Source organism: Phacochoerus africanus, chromosome 5 (assembly GCF_016906955.1).
Source record: "Phacochoerus africanus isolate WHEZ1 chromosome 5, ROS_Pafr_v1, whole genome shotgun sequence".
Classification (NCBI taxonomy): Eukaryota; Metazoa; Chordata; class Mammalia; order Artiodactyla; family Suidae; genus Phacochoerus; species Phacochoerus africanus.
The window spans coordinates 3,026,894-3,047,219 of record NC_062548.1 but is presented as its reverse complement, the minus strand read 5'-3'; the positions used below and the strand labels follow the sequence as shown (position 1 = coordinate 3,047,219).

Sequence of the window (20,326 nt, the reverse complement as noted above, 5' to 3'; positions counted from 1 at the left end):
TAGTTTTCTGAGGCGTCTCCGTACTGCTTTCCACAGTGGTTGCACCAATTTACAGTCCCACCCACAGTGTGATAGGGTTCCTTTTTCTCCACACCCTCTCCAGCACTTCTTGTTTGTAGCCTTTTGGATGACGGCCATTCTGGCTGGTGGAAGGTGGTGCCTCGTTGTGGTTTTGATTTGCATCTCTCTAATGAGGAGTGGTGTTGAGCATCTTTCCATGAGTTTCTTGGCCATCTGTATGTCTTCTTTGGAGAATCGTCTGTTTAGATCTTCTGCCCATTTTTTGATGGGGTTGTTCTTTTTTTTTTTTTTTTTTTGGTATGGAGCGGTAGGGGGTGTTTATAAGTTTCGGAGATGAATCCCCTGTCAGTTGCTTCACTTGCAAAGATTTTCTCCCATTCTGTGGGCTGTCTTTTCGTGTTGTTTAGGGTTTTCTTTGCTGTGCAGAACCTGAAATTTTCAGTTTGATCAGGTCCCCTTTGTTGACTTTGGTTTTTACTGTCTTGACTCCAGGGTAGACCTGAGAGAGAAGGTTTTCCTAACGTCTCCGCTTTGCTCTTCGGTGGCGAAGCTGTCACACACCTCATGGCCTGCAGCGTCATGTAAACGCGACTTTCGTGTGCATTGAGGGGTCAGAAAGTTCACACACTGGGCTTTGTTTTTGTTTCGTCGCAATCCTTGTGGGCTCGCCTGGGGCCCTCTCTGTGGCCCGGGTGCCTCCACATTCTGTTTCGACCTGGCGTCAGCGCGTCAGGGCTCCGTGGGCAGAGCCTGGGGTCAGCCCAGCCCCGACAGTGGCGGTACCCACAGGGCGGGGTGGTGAGCCTGCTCCCTGGGGCCAGAGCCCTGGGGAGGGGCGGCTCTGGCAGCTTCACCCCCAGTGGGGGAGCGATCGTTCTCCCACCCGGGGCCACCCTGGCCGTAACACCCAGGGGTCCCGGCCTCCTGGGTCTGGACACTGGCTTTGGCACCTGCAGGCCTCACAGCCGTGTCACTTCTCCCAGTTCATCAGAGCTCTGTGCACTTCCCCGTTGTGGTTTGGTCTGGTTAAGCCCTGCTCTTTCTCGGTTTGATCTTTAAATTCTCTAGCACATGGCGCTCTGGGCTGCCAGGGGGTGGCTCTTTCCAGCCCGTGGGATGCTTCGTGTTTCCATAGCAACATCCTCCCCGCACCACCCCCCCATGTCCAGGCGCCATCCCCCCATTCTCCCCACACTTGCTGGGCAGGACGATCCGAGGCCCAGCAGGGCCAACGCCTTGGCCAGGGAGCTGGTGACCCCGGGGTCAGGCTCTGCACCCAGCTCCCTGCACGGGTCCCCCCGGGGTGGCAGGTGGGCCGCAGTCAGTGCTACCAGACCCAGGCTGGGCGGGAGGACCCTGGCTCCCTGGGAAGGAGCGGGTGGAGCCAGGGGCTTGTCCGCTGGCCCAGGTTTGCTTTTTGCAGGTTTAAAGGGTTGCCGAAGTCAAAGGAGGAGCGCTGGGATTGGGGAGGGCGCGTGCCGGGCGGGGCTGTGTCCGCGACGCGACCCCCTGCCCCCTGGAGCAGAGCTGTGGGCGGTGGGACGCTGGACGTGGAGGGTCTCTGTGTCGGGGAGGAGGCTGTCCCTCGGCTGCCTCAGCCTCCGCTGTTGGGGGCACCCAGGCTGCCCATCAGGACACACTGGTCTCTCTCTCACTGCCCGGCGGGAGAGACACCCGCCTTCCTCACCGAGCCCCAGACCTCCCCCAGGGCGTGGCGCCTGGGCCCCGCAGCCCCAGTCCCTCCCCACCAGGGAGGCCCAGTGAGCTGATGGCGAAAGAGGCTGGCCCCTGCCTTGGCATCCAGCGGCCTCAGACCCCACACACGTCCTCCTGGCTGGGGACTCGGGGCTCCAAGGTCTGAGGATGCTGCAGCCTCCTGGTCCCTCCCAGGTGGGAGCTCTCCAGGCCCGCGCCCTTGGGAGCCACCTGTAGGAGGGAGGGCTGACTCTGAGGGGAGCTTCCCGCAGGTCTTTTAGAGGCGGCCTCCTTGCCCGCCGCTGCTCTCGGGGTGCCCAGGAGGATGTGGGGGTGGGGGGGAGGATGGGACCCGAGGCTGGCACAAGTCCTCAGGCCCCAGGGCCAGACCCTGTGGGGAGACAGGCCCAGCAGCCCTGGGCGGGGTCCCCAGCGTTCCGTGACCCGCGCGTGCATGTGTGTGTGTGTGTGTGCGCGCGCGCGCGCATGTGTGCAAGTGTGCAAACGAGCTCCAGTAGAGGCCAGTGTGGGCTCCACCTCTGCTTCCTGCGAAGTGCCGGCCAGGGAGGGCCCTCGCGCCGTGTCCCCGCCGCCGCCGTGCTAAGGAGCGTGAGGGCCCCCGCCCGGAAGGGGTGAGAGCAGGCGTCCTTCCGCCTCGGGGTCTCCGGACGCCAGAGGAAAGGGGGACCGGCTTGATGACGTGGGAGCCACCGGGCTGTTCTCAGGAGCAGGCGTCCTCTTCTCTCTTCATTCAGTCAGTGTCACCCGCTGTCACGAGAGCTGAGTGGAGACCTGCCTGGAGCCGTCCCCTCCCCAGGCCTGGCCCGGGGCTGTTGGTGGCCGTACCGTGTCCCCTTCTCTGGGTCCAGCTGGTCTGTTCCCCGCGGGGTGGGGACGTCATCCAGACTGTCATCTCGTGTGGGGACCTTCACTCCCCCGGCGCCCGGGAGGATCCTGTGTGACGTGGGCACCCACTCGCCCAGGGGGTCCTGCCAGGTGCGCGATGTCCCCTCTGCCAGCAGGGGGTCTGCGCGCCCCCGACGAGCCTGCCTCAGTCAGCGTAGAGTTGAATGCGTGGTGACGCCGCACGCCATCCCACGATGTCGCCACGGGCACCCTGTGTCCCGGGTGTTGGTGTGAATTTTAGTCTGTCCAGCACCCGCCTAGCTAACACCTGCCCCGGGCGGGCCTCTCTCACACCCACGCAGCTGACCTTGTGTGCCCTGCGGCTGGCGGGCGCCTTCGGGCGGGAGGGGAAGAGATGGGATGCGTACACGACAACTCAGGGTGTCATCACCCCTGCCGTGATCTCGGAGGAAACAGAGCGCTCCCCCTCTGAAAGTCAAGTTCAGGGGGACGGACTGGCCCCGGACCCATCCAGCTCCTGCGGTAGCTGCTGTGGAGGGCAGGGATTCGACACTCAGCCAGACACGTCGGGTGGGGGAGGCGCCGCCCGGCGGAAACGGCAGCAGCAGAACCAGCAACAAGCGAGAGTTATGTGTGGGCGCCCCGCGGACCCACAGCCTGGGTGCGTCATGGAGGGAAAAGCTGAGCAGAAAACCGCGTCCACTCAGAGCCGCACCCGGCCCTTCCTCGCAGCTGGGGCCGTAACCGCCCGCCCCAGGCGTCCTTCAGGAGCAGCAGAGCGACACAGCGGGATCCGTCCGGTCCGCGGAACGGTCCTCGGCAGTTAAACGAAATGAGCCGGCTCGAGTCACAGAGGGACCTGCGGTGCACGCTGATGAGAGGGAAGCCGGGCTGTAGGCTCCACGCTGTGACTGCACGTGATGCCCCTGCGGAGGCCGGCAAAGGACACGTGTCCGCCGGGCCAGGTGGGGCCGGATGTGACACCGAGGGCCTCTCAGGTGGTGATGCCGCCCTGCGCGATGCTGCGATGGCGGAGACAGGACACGAGGCCTTGCGGAGAGTGCAGCTGGACGTCTGCAGGCCTTTGGGAGGGTTTGCAAGGACGGGGCTCCCGGGGCGGAACCAGAGAGGGATGGAGCAGAATCACCGACGGGGGCAGGTGCTGACCCAGGCGGGAAAGGAGTGGGTTTGTAAGCCGAAGGCGAGGGGAGCCCGCCCAGCTCAGGCCCGCTGCCCGGGCAGGGTCTCCTCAGAGACGCTCACGCCCCAGTGCCGCTGGACGGGCTGCTGGATCCAAGGGGCCAGTACGCGGCTGCCAGGTGCAGGGGGGAGGGGGGGGTGCCCTGGGAGGCTCCGTGTGGACGTGGGTTAGAGGCGCAGACGTCCGCGTGAACCTGTGTTTGCTAGAGAGCCAGTGGGTTACGCGTGGGAGTGTCTACGAGTGAGCACGTGTGCCCGGCCGTCAGCCACCTCTGGACGCCAAGGAGGCAGCCACCCCCCGGCAACAGTGAGCACATGCAGCGCCCAGGTGGCGGAGTCCAATACCGTCCCCAGTGGCAGGGCTCCTGGCCTGAGTGCGGGTGCCAGGCCTGGGGCAGGAAATCACCAGCATGAGCTCAGAGGCTCTCCTAGTGCCCAGGGGGTGAGTGCTCCCCCAAACCCAGGATCTGAGTTCTCGATGGGGGTCTGTCAGGTGGACAGGGGAGCCGGTTAACAGGCCCCTAGGAACCAAGGCAGGATGACGGGACCCAGCGGAGGGCAGATACCGGAGGTCGGCGCTGAGGGCAGCGAGGGCCCGAGGGCCCGGAGAAGGGACAGGTCTCCCACGGGGGCTTCAGGTGGGAGGGACCTAACCCCGACTCCTCAGACGTGGACGGAGTGCGTGGTGACGTCCTTCCGAAGGGGACACACCCACCTCAGCCAGGGGCCACGGCCACCTTGGTAACGGCCTCCACATGGGGCGATGAGAAGGCGCTTTGCTCTGGGGTCTTCCTCCCCCAGCCCGTGAGAAAAATGGGGCACCTTCAGGACACCTGTCAGCACCCCCACAGTCTGGAGCCTGAGAAATTGTCAGCCCGGGGGAGCCGAGGAAGTGGGACCACTCAGCATCACGGGGTCCCGAGTGGAGGCTGCCAGAGCGGGAGGGGCCGGGAGAGCCCGGAGCGTGAAGGATGGGTTCGAGCCATGGCGGCGCCCTGTGTGTTCGTGAACCGTAGCAACCTCGGCGCCACGTGGCCTGGCAGTAACGGGGGCCGTGGGGGGCTCTAAGGTGGCGTCACCGTTTTTCGCTTAAGTTGTTGAGCGGTTTTCGTGTGTTTTAAAAATCTTAAAAAAAAGTTCTCATTGTGGCTCAGTGGGTTAAGAACCTGAAATATTCTCCACGAGGACGTGAGTTCGATCCCTGGCCTCACTCAGCGGGTTAAGGATCTGATGTTGCTGTGAGCTGTGGTGTAGGTCGCTGACCTGGCTCGGATCCCACGTGGCTGTGGCTGTGGTGCAGGCCAGTGGCTACAGCTCCAATTCGACCCCTAGCCTGGGAACCTCCAGATGCCGCAAATGCAGCCTTAAAAAAGAAATCTTAAAAAGCAGGTCTTAGGTTTCAGTCTTGAAGACAAGAGACAGGAGGTCTGCTGAGTTAAAAGCTGGCGAGAGCCCAAGGTCAGTAGGACGCTTGCCGATGGCGTTTGCAAGGGCCGGCCGGCCCGGTCACTGTACGAGTGGTACTGAGACTCAGCGGCGGGCGCTCCTGTGTTGAGAGTCTCCAATGTTCCGCAGGTGGGGTGGGTGGGTTTTTTCGGGATGCGGCAGTGAGGCCGGGGGTGGCTGGGCTGTACGCGGCTCCGCTCTGCCTTCACTCGCGCTCTGCCTGGGGCTCTGACCTCCTGCCTGTGGTCCCGCAGGGTGACTTTGACCAGAGCAAAACCAAGGTGCTGCACCTGAGCCTGAACCCGGCCAGCGTGGCGAGACAGCGGCTCCGAGAGGACTGGCAGCAGCTGCAGGAGGAGTGCAAGCACCTGCGGGAGCTGGTCCGCGCCCTGGAGGCCGGCGGCCCCGTCCCCGCCGACCTGGAGGCCGCCGCGGGGCTGCCCTCGTCCAAGGAGGTGGCAGGTAGGCCCCCTCCCCGTCCGTCTGTCTGTCGGTGGGCAACCCTGGGCTGTGCAGGAGGTGGAGCCTCCGTCCAGGCAGGTGGGCGGGCCTGCAGAGCAGTAGGAATCGGGCAGACGCCAGAGGCTGAGTCCCCGACCGCTGCGGCAGGTGTGTCCGCTCATCCCGAGGAAGCCCGGTGCGCTGGGGGGACAGGGACTGTGTCTCCCCACCCGCGGGCCTTTCAGGGAGCCCGCAAGCCCTCTGCAGCAGGGCCCGCACGTCAAGAAGCAGCCCTTTCCAGCGTGCGGTCTCATGTGCTCCACAGCCCCAGACCAGGCCGCAGCCTCCGGAGTCACCGCTCGTGGTTCCCGGGCAGCTCCGTGACCACCAAGCCCGTCCACTGCGTGCCTCGGTCACCAGGCGCCGCCCTGGGCACGTCCCTGCTGTGGTGCAGAGGCAGGTCCAGCAGCGCCAGGGACGGAGGGCATCCCTTGAGGACTCTTCCCAGGGGTCACCACCCCACTCCCATGGGGAAGGCCGGAGGCCAGGGGGCACCTGCGGCCTCCCTCTGCTGCTGTTGGAGGGTGCCCAGCGCTGCTGTCCGCTCAGGGCCTCGGGCGGCCTGGGAAGAGGGCACCCCGCCCTCTGGAGCGCGGGGCTCTCGGGTCTGCAAGGGCGTAGGCAGCATCTGCCTCGGGCATTGCTCAGGGGCTCTTCCTCCCGGGAAGCTGCCTCCGGCTTCCTCCTGCGCGTTGGCAGTCTCGCCCCGTGTGCCTGCGGGGTGGGCGCTGGGAAGTTGTGCGGCGTCACGTCCTCCTCCCTGGCCTGTGATGAGCCCGCCTGGAGCGGGGTCTGTGCCTGGCCCCTTCGCCGGGGTCTTAGCTGCAGCTCCGGCTGTCCCCACGTGCACCCAGCCTCTCTCTAAATGCCCGAGGCCCCATGTCCCTGGTTGGCAGCCTTGCTCGGCGCCAGGCACGCATGGTCTCAGAGGTCCAGGGCTCCGCGTCAGCCAGACCCGAGTTTCCGTCCCAGGGGTGCACCCTCGAAGCAGCAGGGTCTTGCCCAAAGCTGCACCCAGCCGTCCTCCAGGAGGACGCTTGCTGGACAGGGTTGCAAAGAGGCAGGCAGGTCTCCTCACCCAGTCCTGTGCCCACGTGGACCACGGCCTCTCCCATGACAGTACAGAGGGGCCGTCTGGACACAGCCGTTTGTGCTCTCAGAGCGGCGGTTCCCGGGGGCAGCGGGGGGCAGGCTGGCAGCAGCCTCCCGGGACATGTGGGCTCTGAGACCTGCGAGCTCAGAGCTCCTGGCTCAGGTGGGCCCCCCCGCCCCCATCTCTGACCTTCTGCTCTGCAGACAGCGTGGCCAGGGCCATGAGCAGGGTAGAGGGGGAGGCAGGTGGGCACCAGAGCCCCACCCATCCTGCCCTCCCTCTCCTCTCACCCGGCGGCCGTGTGGCCCTCGGGACCCTGCGCAGCTCCAGGAGGCCCACAGGCACGGGCCCTAGAGGCCCCAGAGGCAGTTGGCTCCTCCCTCCACAGTGGCCCCGCCTCTGCTCACAGGCCACTGCTACCTGTCGCTAGGATTGTCCAGCGTCTGAAAAACAGCACAGAGCAAACAAGTGAAAAGATGCAACTGGAGGGAATAGGCCTTCAGAGTGAAGAAAACCCCAAGAAATTGTGCCTTCGGAGAGACAAGGAGAGACATTGGCCAGAACATGAACAACAGACTTTAAAAGGTTTCAGAATGAAAACTAATGAGCTACTGAAAGTTAAAAACATCTAAGAGTGAGGGGTTCTCTCTGTGGCACAGTGAGTTAAGAATCCGGCTGCACGGCTCGGGTCACTGCGGAGCTGTGGGTTCGATCCCGGCCCAGTGCAGTGGGTTAGGGGTCCGGCTTGGCCATGGCTGTGGCCCAGGTCGCAGCTGCAGCTCACCTTCCATCCCTGGCCCAGGAACGTCCATATGCCTCAGGTGTAGCCAAAAATAAAGAAAAACCCAAGAGTTAAACGGAAGTCTAAACAGAAGACTTATAAAATGGAGCAAGTTTATCTGAAAGTGGGACGAGAATGCAGTGAGGTGGAAACAGGAGGAAAAGTTCGGAGAACCCAAGGAGCCAGCCTTGAGAACAGGGCGCCCAGAGCTCAGGGTGAGGGGGCCTCTCGCGTGGCGGATGATGGCACCCGCCCGGCAGCAGGAGTAGGTCACTTGTCAAAGGCCAGGACTGGCACAGCTTCCGCTCCTCGCTCCTTGGCAGCGGCCCTGGAGGCTGGATAGTCGTGGCCGCTGTCGCACGCGGCGAGCCCAAGTTTGCGACGTGATGGGAGAAGCCGTACCTGCCACGTGCCCTCCTGGGCACCGGGCTTGACTGGGAGTCGGGAGGGGGGGTGTTGTGGGGCCGCTGCCCAGCCTCAGGTGACCGGGCTCCAACTGGCAGGGGGACCTTGTGTCCAGGTGTTCCTGGGCCGTTGACAGGAATCGCTGACAACCCTCTCGGGGCCGTGGCCCTGGATGGCAGAAGCCTCCCCCCAGGGCCCCCTCCTTACCCCGCCTGGGCCAGAGAGATTAATTGTAGTTTAATTAAGCAATGCACTCATATTCATCGAATCTTGTCAGTGGCACACAAGGTGATCCCACTGTCACCGCCTGGCTGCGTAGCTGATCCCCAGTGGTCCCCGGCGGAGCCCCGCCTGCTCTGCCCAGGGAGGAGGGCGCCGGCCGGGGGGCTGCGGTGGGACCCACGCCGTCCGCTCTCCCGAAGAAGCCGCACCCTCCTTCCCACGTCCGCCATCTGCTGTCCGCCGGCGCCACTCAGCAGGCACCGTGGGCCATGGGGCACCACCCAGCAGAGCTCGCGGGTCCAGGGCTGCCCCTCCCGCCGCCGTGGGCTCGTGTGTAAGTGAGGGTGGAGTGGCAGAGCAGGCTTGCGTGGCACCTGCTGACTCAAAACAGGCGTCCGCAGGGCCCGGCCCTGCCCTCGGGCCATCAGCAGGGGCAGAGCCGGGGGACAAGGACCGAGGGGATGGGGAGGCCGGCTCGTTGTTCCCAGCTGGGGGGGCCCCCGAAGAGCCAGGAAGACTGCGGGACGTGGGAGGCGAGGGGGAGTTGCCCTCCGGGGCTCCCCCACACCGGGAGGCCCAGGGGGGCCTAGTCCGATGCGCCTGAGCCCGCGGCCCCGGCCGCGCAGCATCAGCGCCCTTCCCTCCGGGCCTTGCAGCAGGTGGAGGGAGGCTGGCTTGGTCCCTGAAGAGGATCTGAAAAGGGAGGCCTCTGAGGCTCTAATGCTGGAACCCGAGCCCACGGCGGGGAGGGGGGTCTGGCTCACCCGGACATCGTCACGAAACTGCTGAGAGCGGAGGACAGGACGTCACCGCCAGTTCCCGTGACCAGGAGTGCACGTCTGAAGGGTCGGCGCGGGGAGCAGGGCTGCGGGGCCGCGTGCTGCGCACCTGCAGCTCCACCTCCTCCTCGCCGCGCCGGGAGCTCCTCTCCGGCGAGTCCCGGCGCGCGCGTCCGAAGCGCCGCCTCCCTGAGCTCCCTGAGCTCCGCGGGGCAGGCGTTGAGCCTCTTCTGGCGAGGTTAGCTGTTCCCGCGTCCGCTCGGGTGGGCCGAGTCGCCCCCGAGTCTTGGCGCATCCTTGGCGGTTGGGTCGTTGCCCTCGGCTCGCGTTTGGAGCGTTGCATTTCCTGACAGTGTCTGTCTCCGAGCAGGTGTTTTTAGTTCTAATGTGCGCTGGTCATCAGCTTTTTGCTTAGAGGAGTAAGATCTAAAAACTTTGCCGAACCAAGGTTGACACTTCCTTCTTGCCTTTTCTGCTGTAAGTCTTCTTTTAGTTTTGGATTGGACACCGTGATCCTTTTTGAGTTAAGTCTTGCCTATGACGTGAGACTTGGGTTGAGGTCCTTTTTCATGTAAATGCCTACTTGTTCTGGCATCTTTTTGCCACCTTCCTTGATGCATCTGACTGATTTACGTGGGTCGTCTTGTGTCCATTGACCCGTCTGTCCCTGCTCTGTCTTGGTAGCTTGACATTAAGTCTTAAAATCGGCCGCAGAATCCCTCCACCTTCAAGCTCCTTTTTCAGAATTGCCCCGGCAGCTCCACTGTGTTGACTCTCGGTTTAACTGCGGGTTCAGCGCGTCTGCATCTACAGCAATCCTGTCGAGATTTGTATGGGAAACCCATGAAATCCATGCGTCAGTTTGGGAAGATGTGTGTCTTTAATGTCACGAGTCTTTTTAATCCGAAACAGGTGTCTCTCCACTGATGGACGGTTTCTGTCCTTCGGCAGCATCTCGCTGTTTTCAGCACACCCCCCACCTCTGGTTTGTTAGAAATATGCTTGTTTCATTGTTTGTTTATTTTCGGCCTCCCCTGAATGTGTTTGTCTTGACTCTTCCCATTGTTCTGTGCTTGTGCGTTTCTTGGGCTGAGGTCACTCAGCTCTGGTGTTTCTTCTTTGCAGGCGTGTTTTCTGTGAAGAGGGGCAGTTTCATAGCTTCCTTTTAACGGATGCCTCGTACTTCAGGTTCTTGTCCTGTGGCCCAGCCTGGCCCTCAGGACAGTGTTGGGTACCAGTGGTGAGAAGAGGCCCCCTGGCTTTATTCCTGGCCCTCGTCTCTTGTCTCCACCCGTGCGCGTGCCACCAGCTGAGTGTTCCCCGGAGGTGCCCTTTGTCAGTTCCCGTCTGGTCTCACTTTGCTGAGTGTTTACCACGTTGGATGTTCAGTTTGTCACATGCTTTTTCTGCATCAATTGAGAGGCTCATGTGTTTTATTTTCCTTACACTGTCGGGGTGAGGGGTCACGATGAAATTTTTCCAGTATCGAACCAGCCTTGCATTCCGGAATAAGTTCCCCTCGGCTGGGGTATGTTTTTCTTCTCTGCTGAATTCGACTTGTTTGGTCATCAGCCCTTGTGTCTTTGTCCGTCCTGGTCTCAAGTTTTCCTGTTCTGGACTGCCCGTTGTGGCTCAGCGGTGATGAACCCAGCGAGCATCCAGGAGGATGTGGGTTCCATCCCTGGCCTTGCTCAGCGGGTTAAGGATCCAGCATTGCCACAAGCTGTGATGTAGGTTGCAGTTGAGGCCCGGATCTGGCGTGGCTGTGGCTGTGGTGCGGGCCGGCAGCTGTCGCTCCGATTGGACCCCTCTCCTGGGAACCTCCGTGTGCCGCAGGTGCAGCCCTAAAAAAAGACAGTCAGTCAGTCAGTCAGGTGTTCCTGTCCTGTCCTTGTCTGACTTGGACATCGGCATAATGAATGGAACAACTGGAGAAAGTATTCCGTGCTCTCCTCTTTTCCAGAGGAGATTGTGTAGAGTTGGTCTTATTTCTCCTTTGAATGTTTGTGGAATTCCCTGGCAACACCTTCCCGGCTGATCGATTTGGGCTGTAGGTTTTTAATAGTCATGCCTGCAATGGACGGAATGTTTGGTACCCCATCCCCAACTGGTGTGACACCTAATCCATCCGGGGAAGGTGTCGGGAGGTGGGATTCGGGCTCTCATGAAATGGACCCCACGGGGTCCCTCGCCCCTCCCCCACACGAGAACACACCACCAGGACGGGGCATCTCCAAGAGCCACATCTGCCAGCACTTTGCTCCTGGCCCTCCAGCCTGTAGAGCCATGAGAAGTAGATGCTTATTAAGCCACGGGTCAGAGTTCCTGTCGTGGCACAGCGGAAACGAATCCGACTAGGAACCATGAAGTTGTGGGTTCAATCCCTGGCCTCGCTCTGTGGGTTAAGGGCCCGGCGTTGCTGTGAGCTGTGGTGTGGGTCGCAGACGTGGCTCAGATCTGGCGTTGCTGTGGCTCTGGCGTAGGCTGGCGGCTTACAGCTCCAATTCGACCCCTAGCCTGGGAACCTCCATATGCCGCAGGAGCGGCCCTAAACAGACAAAAAGACAAAAAAAAAAAAAAAGCCGCAGGTCTGTGGTGTTCCAGTGTAGCAGCCCACAGGGACCAAGACAGTGGGCATATCAGGTTCTCTCTTTTCTCTTGGGTGAATGTTGGTAGCTGGTGCTTTTTGAAGAATCAGTCTTTTATGGCTAACGTGTCAAATTTGTGGCATAGCATTGCGCTTTTCTCTTTTTTTTTCTTTTTCTTTTTTTTTTCTTTTTGCCTTTTCTAGGGCCGCTTCCTGTGGCATATGGAGGTTCCCGAGCTAGGGGTCCAATCAGAGCTATAGCTGCCAGCCTACACCACAGCCACAGCAGTGCGGGATCCGAGCCGCGTCTGCGACCCACACCACAGCTCACGGCAACGCCGGGTCTTTAACCCACGGAGCAAGGCCGGGGATCGAACCCACAACCTCATGGTTCCTCGTCGGATCCGTTAACCACCGCGCCACCAGGGGAACTCCCTGTGCTCTTTTCTTATAATTTTATAACCTCTGCTGACTGGTCAGCAGCACCACCTCTTTCCGTTCGGGGTTTGGCAGCTGGTCTCTCTGCTCTTTGTCGGCTTTGCGGCCATGTGTCCGTGGCACCCGTGGTTCCCAAGGGCCGGCGTGTGGTCCCGTCGCCTTTTCAGCGTCACGGTTCTGTTTTCGGTCTGATTGGGTTTTGCCCTTTTCCTGCCCATTCCTTCCCGCCTCTTGCTCGGGTTTTGTCTTCTTTCCTTTGTCTGGCTCCGTGAAGCGGAAGGTGAGATTGCTGATTGGAGATCTTTTTCTAGAAGCCCTTAGAGCTGTAAATTTCCCCTGCGGCACCGTCTTAGCTGCGTCCCACAAATTTAGGTGTTTTCATTTTTATTCACTTAGAGGTTCCCGATCTCTTAACATACTCTCTCTGATTCAGACGTTGCTCAGACATGCGTTTCTTTCTTTTCTTTCTTCTTCTTCTTTTCCTTTTTGCTTTTTTCTCAGCGGCACCCACGGCGTGTGGAAGTCCCCAGGCCGTGAATCCAATCCAAGCTGCAGCTGCGACCTACGCCACAGCTGCAGCAACTCCAGATCCTTAACCCGCTGCACCCCACCGGGAACTCCAAGACGAGTGTTCCTCATTTTGAAAGGGCCTGGGGAGTTTCCAGGTCGTTCTCTGCTGTTGGCGTCTTCCCTAATTTTGTTCTATTCAGGGAACACGCTTTATGTGATTCCGAGGTTTTTGAATTGAGCGTTTGTCTGGTGGCCCAGACCATGAGCTGTCTTCGTAAACGTTCCCCGGGTCCTTGGTGAGGACGGGTCTTCTGACTTCTGTCACGTCCGTGTGAACAGTTTTCGTTCACTGTAACGTCTAAATGCATGCGGACTCAGGCCTCCCTTGGAGGAGTCCTTCTGTTTGCTTTCTCTGTGTTTTATCCCCACTTCTGCCTATTTTCAGGTTCTTCGCACGCTCTTTAGTGCGGCGTTGTCACTCGCCTTGGTTTTTAAATGCTGTCTGCGGCTGCTTTTTAAAGTGACATGTTTAGGAATGGCGGTATGCGTGCTCCTACCCTTCCGCAGGGCCCTTGTCATTAATGTTTCGCGACCTGAGGGTGAGACGCTCTTGGAAGGCTGAGGTCTGACGCTGACGCGGGTCTGACCGCCCCGCCGCAGTGTGGCCCTGTGCCGGTACGCACCGCAAAGTGTGATCACGGCTTTGAACGGCCACACGTCCTTTAAAGAACACATGGGGACAGGAATAGCTCATGAGGTTTACGTGGACATTGAGCGTTTCTGTTGCTCTTCCTCCATCCCTGAAAGAGCACGTTCCCCTCTGACACCGTTTCCTTTTGCTGAAAGGCCTTCCCCAGAGCCAGTCTGCTGGAAGGGCCCCCGCATTTCCCTTCGCATGTCTTCTGAAATGTTCTGGCTCTGTCGTTGTCCTGCCTCCCTTCCTGGGGGAGCTCCGTGGCGTGTGGAGGTCTGCGGGCAGCCTGCTCTCTGCACTCCGACACCCCCCCCCTCCGTTCCTGAGCCCCCTCGCAGGCCTCTGGCCACAAGTCCGGGGCTTCGTGCTCACGGCCACCACCAGCAGGGGACAGCGAGGACAGCAGTGGGGCCTCCCCTGGCTCTCCTGGGGCCACCACCCAGAGGGTCAGAGAGAGGGGCCTCCCCGGGCCTCCGCAGGCCGGCCTGGCGCCCGGAGAGGGAGGATGAGCAGAGGAAGCAAAGTGAGGTCTCTCCCTCTTCCTTCTCGGGCCAGAAAAGGAGGCTTCTCCCAACTCTCTGAGCCCAGGCAGGTGGCACCAGCGTCCAGACGGCAGCAGCGGCAGACCGCGGGAGACTCAAAGCCGCCGAGCTCACCCGCTGCAGTGGATATATGGTGTGACTGGCCCCGTAAGCACCACGCTCCTCGGCTCCATAGTCACAGAGCTGTCGAAGAAAGGTCCCCGGGGCAGCCGGTTTCATGGGAAACGCTCCTAACACTTCGGGAAGGAACAGCAGTTCGCACGGTCTCGTCAAGAAGATGGAACAGAGCGTCCTTCCACTCCTTGTGTGAAGCAAATTTTACTCAGATTTCAAAATCAGTGACAAGACAAAAAGGACGGGAATCTGGGGTTAATAGATGCAAGCTTGCATCTGGAGCGGGTAAGCCATGACATCCTGCTGCATGGCACTGGGAACTCTGTCTCGTCCCATGTGATGGGACGTGATGGAAGATAATGTGAGGAAAAGAATGTGTGTGGGGGGGGGGGGTCACTTTGCTGAACAACAGAAGACAGAACACCGTAGATCAACTGTAGTGGAGAACATAAAAGTCATTTTAAAAAATTAAAGAAAAAAGCGCAAAACCTCCAGGACTGTACGGACGTGTTCCAGGAATGCAAGGCTGACTCATCATCCAAGTGCCAGGCGAGGTAATCCGTCGAGTTACGTCAGTTGCTGGAGTGAAAGCCCTTGGCCACCGTCCACACCCGGAAGAGCTCAGCCGACGAGGAAAGAGGGGGCTTCCCCGGCCAGACCAAGGTCAGCCGCACGCCCTCCAAGGAGCGTCATCCTCACGGCCGAAGGGGCAGCGCTTCGCTCCCCAGGTCCAAAATGAGACAGCGGAGGTGTGCGTCCCACCGCCCGAGCAGGCTCCCGGGGGTTCTAGGCAGCAAAGTGGGAAAGGAAGGGTACACGACACTTCCTCTCTGCAGATGGCACGTCTGCCGATATAAAAAATCCTGGAGTTCCCGTCGTGGCGCAGTGCTTAACAAATCTGACGAGGAGCCATGAGGTTCGGACCCTGGCCTCGCTCCGTGGGTTAAGGATCCGGCGTTGCCGTGAGCTGTGGGGTAGGTCGCAGACGAGACTCGGATCTGATGTGGCTGTGGCTGTGGTGTAGGCTGGCAGCTGCAGCTCCATTTAGACCCCTAGCCTGGGAACCTCCATATGCCACAGGTGCGGCCCTAGAAAAGCTGCCCCCCCCCCAAAAAAAAAAATCCTAAGAAGCTTTAAGAAAAAAAAGCCAATGGAGTGATTCGGCTCTGCATGCTGTCTGCATGTCCTGCAGCCTTGCCGAACACAGTCTGCGTGGTGTGTGTGAGGCGACCCCATGCGAACCTGATGCTTCTAACAGCCAACCTGCGGAAGCTGGAATTTAAAACACCGCCCTCCCTGGTCACTCTCCCCAGTGTCAAAGTCCGCAGTGTGATTCTAACAAAACGTAAAGAGATCTGTGTGCAAAAGCTCCAGAGCCCGGAGCGAGGAGTTAAAGGGCTTGTGAGCTGGAGGGGCGACACCACGCGTGTGGACGAGGAACTCACTCCCGCGAAGGCCTCCTTTCCGAGCGGATGCGCAGAGGAACTGCGGTCGGCGCGGCGGCCTCGGCTCTCGGTTGAGGTGCTTGCGGTCCTGTGGAAGTTCCTGGGCCAAGGATCGCGTCTGAGCCGAAGCTGCGGCAAGGCTGGGTCCTTATTAACCCACTGCGCCAGGCCAGGGATCCAGCCAGAGTCGCCACCGAGACGGGCCAGGTCCTTCACCCACTGTGCCGCAGCGGCAGCGCCCTTACTGCATACTTTGAATGTTTTACTAAAAAGGCATCTCCTTTTTATGTGCGTCTCCTTGATTACTAATGAGAATGTTTTATTTCCTCTTCTCTAAAGGGTCTCATCGTGACCAAAGTGCCTCTCTCTCCTTTTTTGTTCGGTTTATGTAGAAGCTTCCCTTCTAGTGTTTCTCTATGATTATTTTATGTAGAAAGTTTTAACTTATTTTGGAATCTCATCTATTCACTCCATTGCTTTTAAGCTTGGACCGTTCTTCAGTGATTTGATAAAGAATTCTATTTCCTTCTGGGATTTTTTGGAGGCTTCTTTTTGATATTTAGAGATCCGATTTACTTGAAACGCCTCTTGGTTTTTGGTGCAAGGTCAAGCTCTCAACTCTCCCTTCCCCGGACCACCAGCAGCCGCCCCCGTGCCGCTTCTCAGGTAGTCGTTCCCTCTGGGTTTAGGATGCGTCCTTAGCTTTACTTAATTCTTTCACATAGTAGGATCTCTAATCGCGTTTTCTGGGTTTTTTATTTCCTTTTTCTGTACCATATTTTTAGGAATTTCAGGAACAGCTGAAAGTCTCCTTTCGTGTCTGGGGTCGAACACGGCGTTTCCCTTTCTTTTTCCATCAGGTTTTTCTTTCCTGCTTGTTATCCTGAGCGGATTTCAGAAGTGCTCTGTCAGGTCTTCTGTCTTATGGACGTTGCATTAAACGTATAAATTACTTTGGCGGGCGCGTCGCGTTTTCCGCCTGGCCGCCTTCTCTCTGGGTAGGCCAGAGGGTGCCAGGGGCAAAGAGGGACCGTGGGCAGGGGTGTCCCCCTGGGTGCTTGGAGCCCCCTGAGGCGCCCCCTCCCCCCCATCTGCTGCAGGGGCTGGGAGCTCAGGGTCCCGGCCATCCGCCTCCACCAGGCAGGCCGTGAGCCCCGTCCCGCTGTGATTGCGGCTGCGCCCGCCCTGTGAGAGTTTGGAGGGACACGGAGGGGAGCCTGTGCCCCGCGAGCACCAGACGCCCCTTGGTCTCCGCCGAATGAGGTCCCCAGGCCTCTGCTCTTCAGCCTGGGCTCAGGGCCCGTCCCGGCCTCGGGCTTCCCCCGACCTCTGCTTCCCACCTGCCAGATGGCCGTGCCCCAGGTCCCCTGGTGAGGCCGGCCGCACATTGGCCGCAGGACGCCAGGGTGCCTGGGTGAGGGGCGCATGGGGGGGCTGGGTCACGCTCACTCTTGAGGCGGGGAAGGAAGAGCAGCGGTACTTCCTCGGCAGCTGCCCCGGCCTCCCCCAGCCCTAGTCTGGCCGCGTGACTTTCAGGACCAAGAGGTACCACCCTGCCAGTCCGCACCCCGTGGCCCTGCCGTGGGACCTTGGCCGGTTCATGTCCCCTGGGCCTTCGTCCCCTCTGCTCTGAGCTGAGGCTGATCACCCGCCAGGCCTTGGTGCCACGAGTGTGCAGTGACAATGACGGCTTGTGTGAGCATCAGCCCATTTGCAGGGGCCTGTCTGTCCTTTGCCCGACAGTGCCACCTGCCTCGGTCACAGGGGTGACCTGCCAGCTCCGGTGGAGGGGTCCAGTTCAGAGGTCACTAGGGGGCCAGGGGGCCAGAGGACTTGGGTTCAAGCCCTACTCTGCCACCGAACTGCTGGGTGGCTTGGGCATGCACCTCAGCTTTCCCATCTGTGACCTGAGCCCAGAAGCCCACGGGGCAGTTGTGAGCCCAGTGACGTACCCGGTGAGAGCGCAGTGGGGTCTGCACAGACTCTCCCGGGGGGGCCGGGGACAGTCACTGTCGTTGCCAGAGCTGCCCAGAGCTGCCCGGAGCCGCCACTGCCCAGAGCTGCCACTGCCCAGAGCTGCCCGGAGCCGCCACTGCTCAGAGCTGCCCAGAGCCGCCACTGCCCAGAGCCGCCACTGCCCAGAGCTGCCACTGCCCAGAGCCGCCCAGAGCCGCCACTGCTCAGAGCTGCCCAGAGCCGCCACTGCCCAGAGCCGCCCAGAGGTGCTGAGACAGTCATCACTGCCACTGAGGTGGCTTCTCCAGAGCTGGGGACCCAGGGCGGGGCCACCAGAGTCCCGTGTTCTCAGCCTGCTCCGGGCCTCCGGCCTATCGGTGTGTGAGAGGCGGGCGCTGCCCTTGCCCGCGGCACCAGGCCCTGTCCTTCCTGCTGGCAGACCGTGTGCTGTGTTGAAACCGGTTGGCACTTTAATCGCTGTGTGTCCCGGGCTGTTCTCTCCCCACACTGTTTGTTTATTCTTGGTGTCAGGTAGTGAGGACAACACCATCAATTAGGCGTTTAATTGGAGTGTGAGGAAGTCGTGTAATTTAATCTCCGGGTTGCAGGCAGACAGGGCCGAGGACAGGGCGGGCCTGCCGGTCTCCTGGCGGCTGCACCCAGCTCCTCCTGGCCTGCTCCGTGTGAGCAAGTCCCCGGGTGACCCTGCCGCGTGGACGCGGCGCCCACATGTCCTGCAGCCAGGCCAGACCTGATGCGTCCCCTCCCCGGCCCTCTCCCACTGCTCTGGGACGGAGCCGATGGCCCCGGCCAGGCAGCCTGCTCAGAAAACAGGCGGGGGGGTCGTTCTGGGGGACTCTTCGTGCAGAGAAGCTGTCTGTGGGGCCCCGTCCCCGCCGCCAGTCGCTAGGAGGGCAGCATGAGCACGCGCAGGACCCAACTCCCCAGCCTCCGTGAGGCCCCAGCGCCGCCCCGGCTGAGGGGCCCGGATCTGCAGCGCTGACCCCCCCCCCCCCCCCCCGCACGCCGCGGGGCACCGGGCCACCGGGAACCTCGTCTGCTGCTGGCGGGAGCACGCCGTGGGGCAGACAGCTGCCCTGTGACCGGCCGTCCCGCTCCTTAACCTTCACCCAAAGGAGGAGACAGTTCACGTCCACGCGAAAGCCTGTGACCGCCAGAACCTGCAGGCAGCCGCAGTGTCCTCCAGTGGGTGGCTGGACAGACAGACTGTGGTCCGTCCGGGGATGGGCTGTCACCCGGGCTTTGGAGTCACGGAGAGACCAGAGGAGGCGGCTCACGTGCACATCCCTTGCTCAGAGAAGCGGGTCTCAAAAGGCTCCATGGCCTCTGGAGGAGGCAGAGCCCGGGGGGGGGGGGGGGCAGCGGCGGCAGCGGCGGTGTCTGCCCGCGAAGCCAAGGGAGGAGCAGGCGAGCGCAGACGTCCAGGCCAGTGAGGCCGTGGACGCAGGACGTGGTGTGTCCAGTCCCGTGGCATGGGCGGCACCCCGCGTGAGCACACTCGGACTTGGGGTGACCGTGCCGTGTCGGGGCAGCCTCGGCCCCTGTAACCGATGCCCCATCTGGCGGGGCTGGTGGTCGTGAGGGAGGCGGCCCGTGCGCTGGAGTGCAGGAGTCTTTGTGGCTTCTGCTCAGTTTTGCCCTGAACGTAAAACTGCCCTTAGTCCTTTTTGAAAAAGGAGACAGCTAAACTCCCAAGCGTCCCCTGTTTCACGTGTACAGGGACTTTGAGCGAGTGTATGATCCCCGGGGTCTGACTTTTTCAGCTCCAGCGGCCCAAAGGACCCCTTTTTCCTGTTTGCCGTGAGTGCCAGTTCCGACCCGCAGCCCATCAGCCCTGCCCTGGGTCCCACGCACGGCTCGTCTTCCCTGGACCCTCCAGGCAAGGGGATCGTGCGTGTGGTCCCGCCCTGGCCGCCTGTGCAGCAGCCGCGCCACCGCCCTTTGCGTCCGTCCGTGGCCGCTCTGCACGCACCCGCACCATCACCGTGTCCGTCCCCATCGGGCGACGCCCACTCGGGCTGCCGCCACCTCTTGGCTGCTGCGAGTGGTGCTGCTGCAAACGTTTGGGTACCAGCCCGCGTGTGGCCTAGGTTTACGGGTCTCCGCGGTGGGAGAGGAGCTGCTCGGTCCTCTGATAAATTTGTGTTGAAGAAGCCGCTGCAGTGTGTTCCAAAGTGGTGGCAGCATTTGGTGTCCCCCGGGGGTGTCCCTGGAGCCCCCGTCCTTCTAACGTGTTCTCTGGCCTGGGGTGGAGCCTCCAGACGCGTGGAGGTGGTGTCTCGGTTCAGCCGCGTTTCTTGGAAGACGGTGGCGCCTGGCACGTTTTCGTGCCCACCTGCGTCTCCCCTGGAAAAAGTCCACAGGACGCTCCGGCTCCCTTTTCACGTAGATTGTTTTCTTCTTTTCCTTAGTGTTGTCTTTGAGGAACGCATGGTTTGAATCTTGATGGAGCCTGATCTGGCCCTTCCTTCTTTTGTGGGTTGTGACCTCCTGTTTTCCTTCTGGAGGCTTTTTCACGCCAAGCCTGGGGTCCACATCGGAGAACTGGTGTATGTGTACAGGGTCAGGGTTCGTCCTTGAGGTCCGGTTGCTGGTTGTGCTGCTGCTTGGGGACCAGTTGATGGGCTGCTTCTGGTCCAGGTTCTCTGCGCCTGCGCCTGCGCCTGCACCTGCGGACAGACGGCTTGTGTTTTCCCACCTCCCTGAGCGTGGAGGGACTGTTTGCGTCCCCGGGGACACGTGTGAGTCGGGGCCGCCCTCGCGTTCCTTGGGCAGTCCAGGCGCGTCCCCACCGCGGGCCCTTGGCACATGGTCCCTGTGCCTGTGCCACGCTCTTCCAGGGCCTCCCCAGCTGTCCTTCTGGGGCAGTGCCCCCGGCCTGTCCGCGCTCTGCCCGCTGCTGCCCTCTGGATGCCGCCTGCCTTGTCCACATGGTCTCTCTGGGTCCCTAGTTGGAATGTGGCCCCATCAGGGCTGGCGTTTGACCTTTTGTCTACACCATGCCCTCCG

The 20,326-nt window shown here is 61.1% G+C and overlaps 1 protein-coding gene across 11 annotated transcripts in view; it reads left to right on the top strand.

Moving 5' to 3' along the window:
* The window catches only part of MAD1L1 (mitotic arrest deficient 1 like 1), a 308,486-nt gene that overhangs the window by 240,022 nt on the left and 48,138 nt on the right, over positions 1-20,326 (top strand). For all 11 annotated transcript variants that reach the window (XM_047779416.1, XM_047779417.1, XM_047779418.1 and 8 more), the window contains one exon: positions 5,484-5,691. In XM_047779416.1, the coding sequence (XP_047635372.1) occupies positions 5,484-5,691 (208 nt within the window). The remainder of the gene's footprint in view (positions 1-5,483; positions 5,692-20,326) is intronic.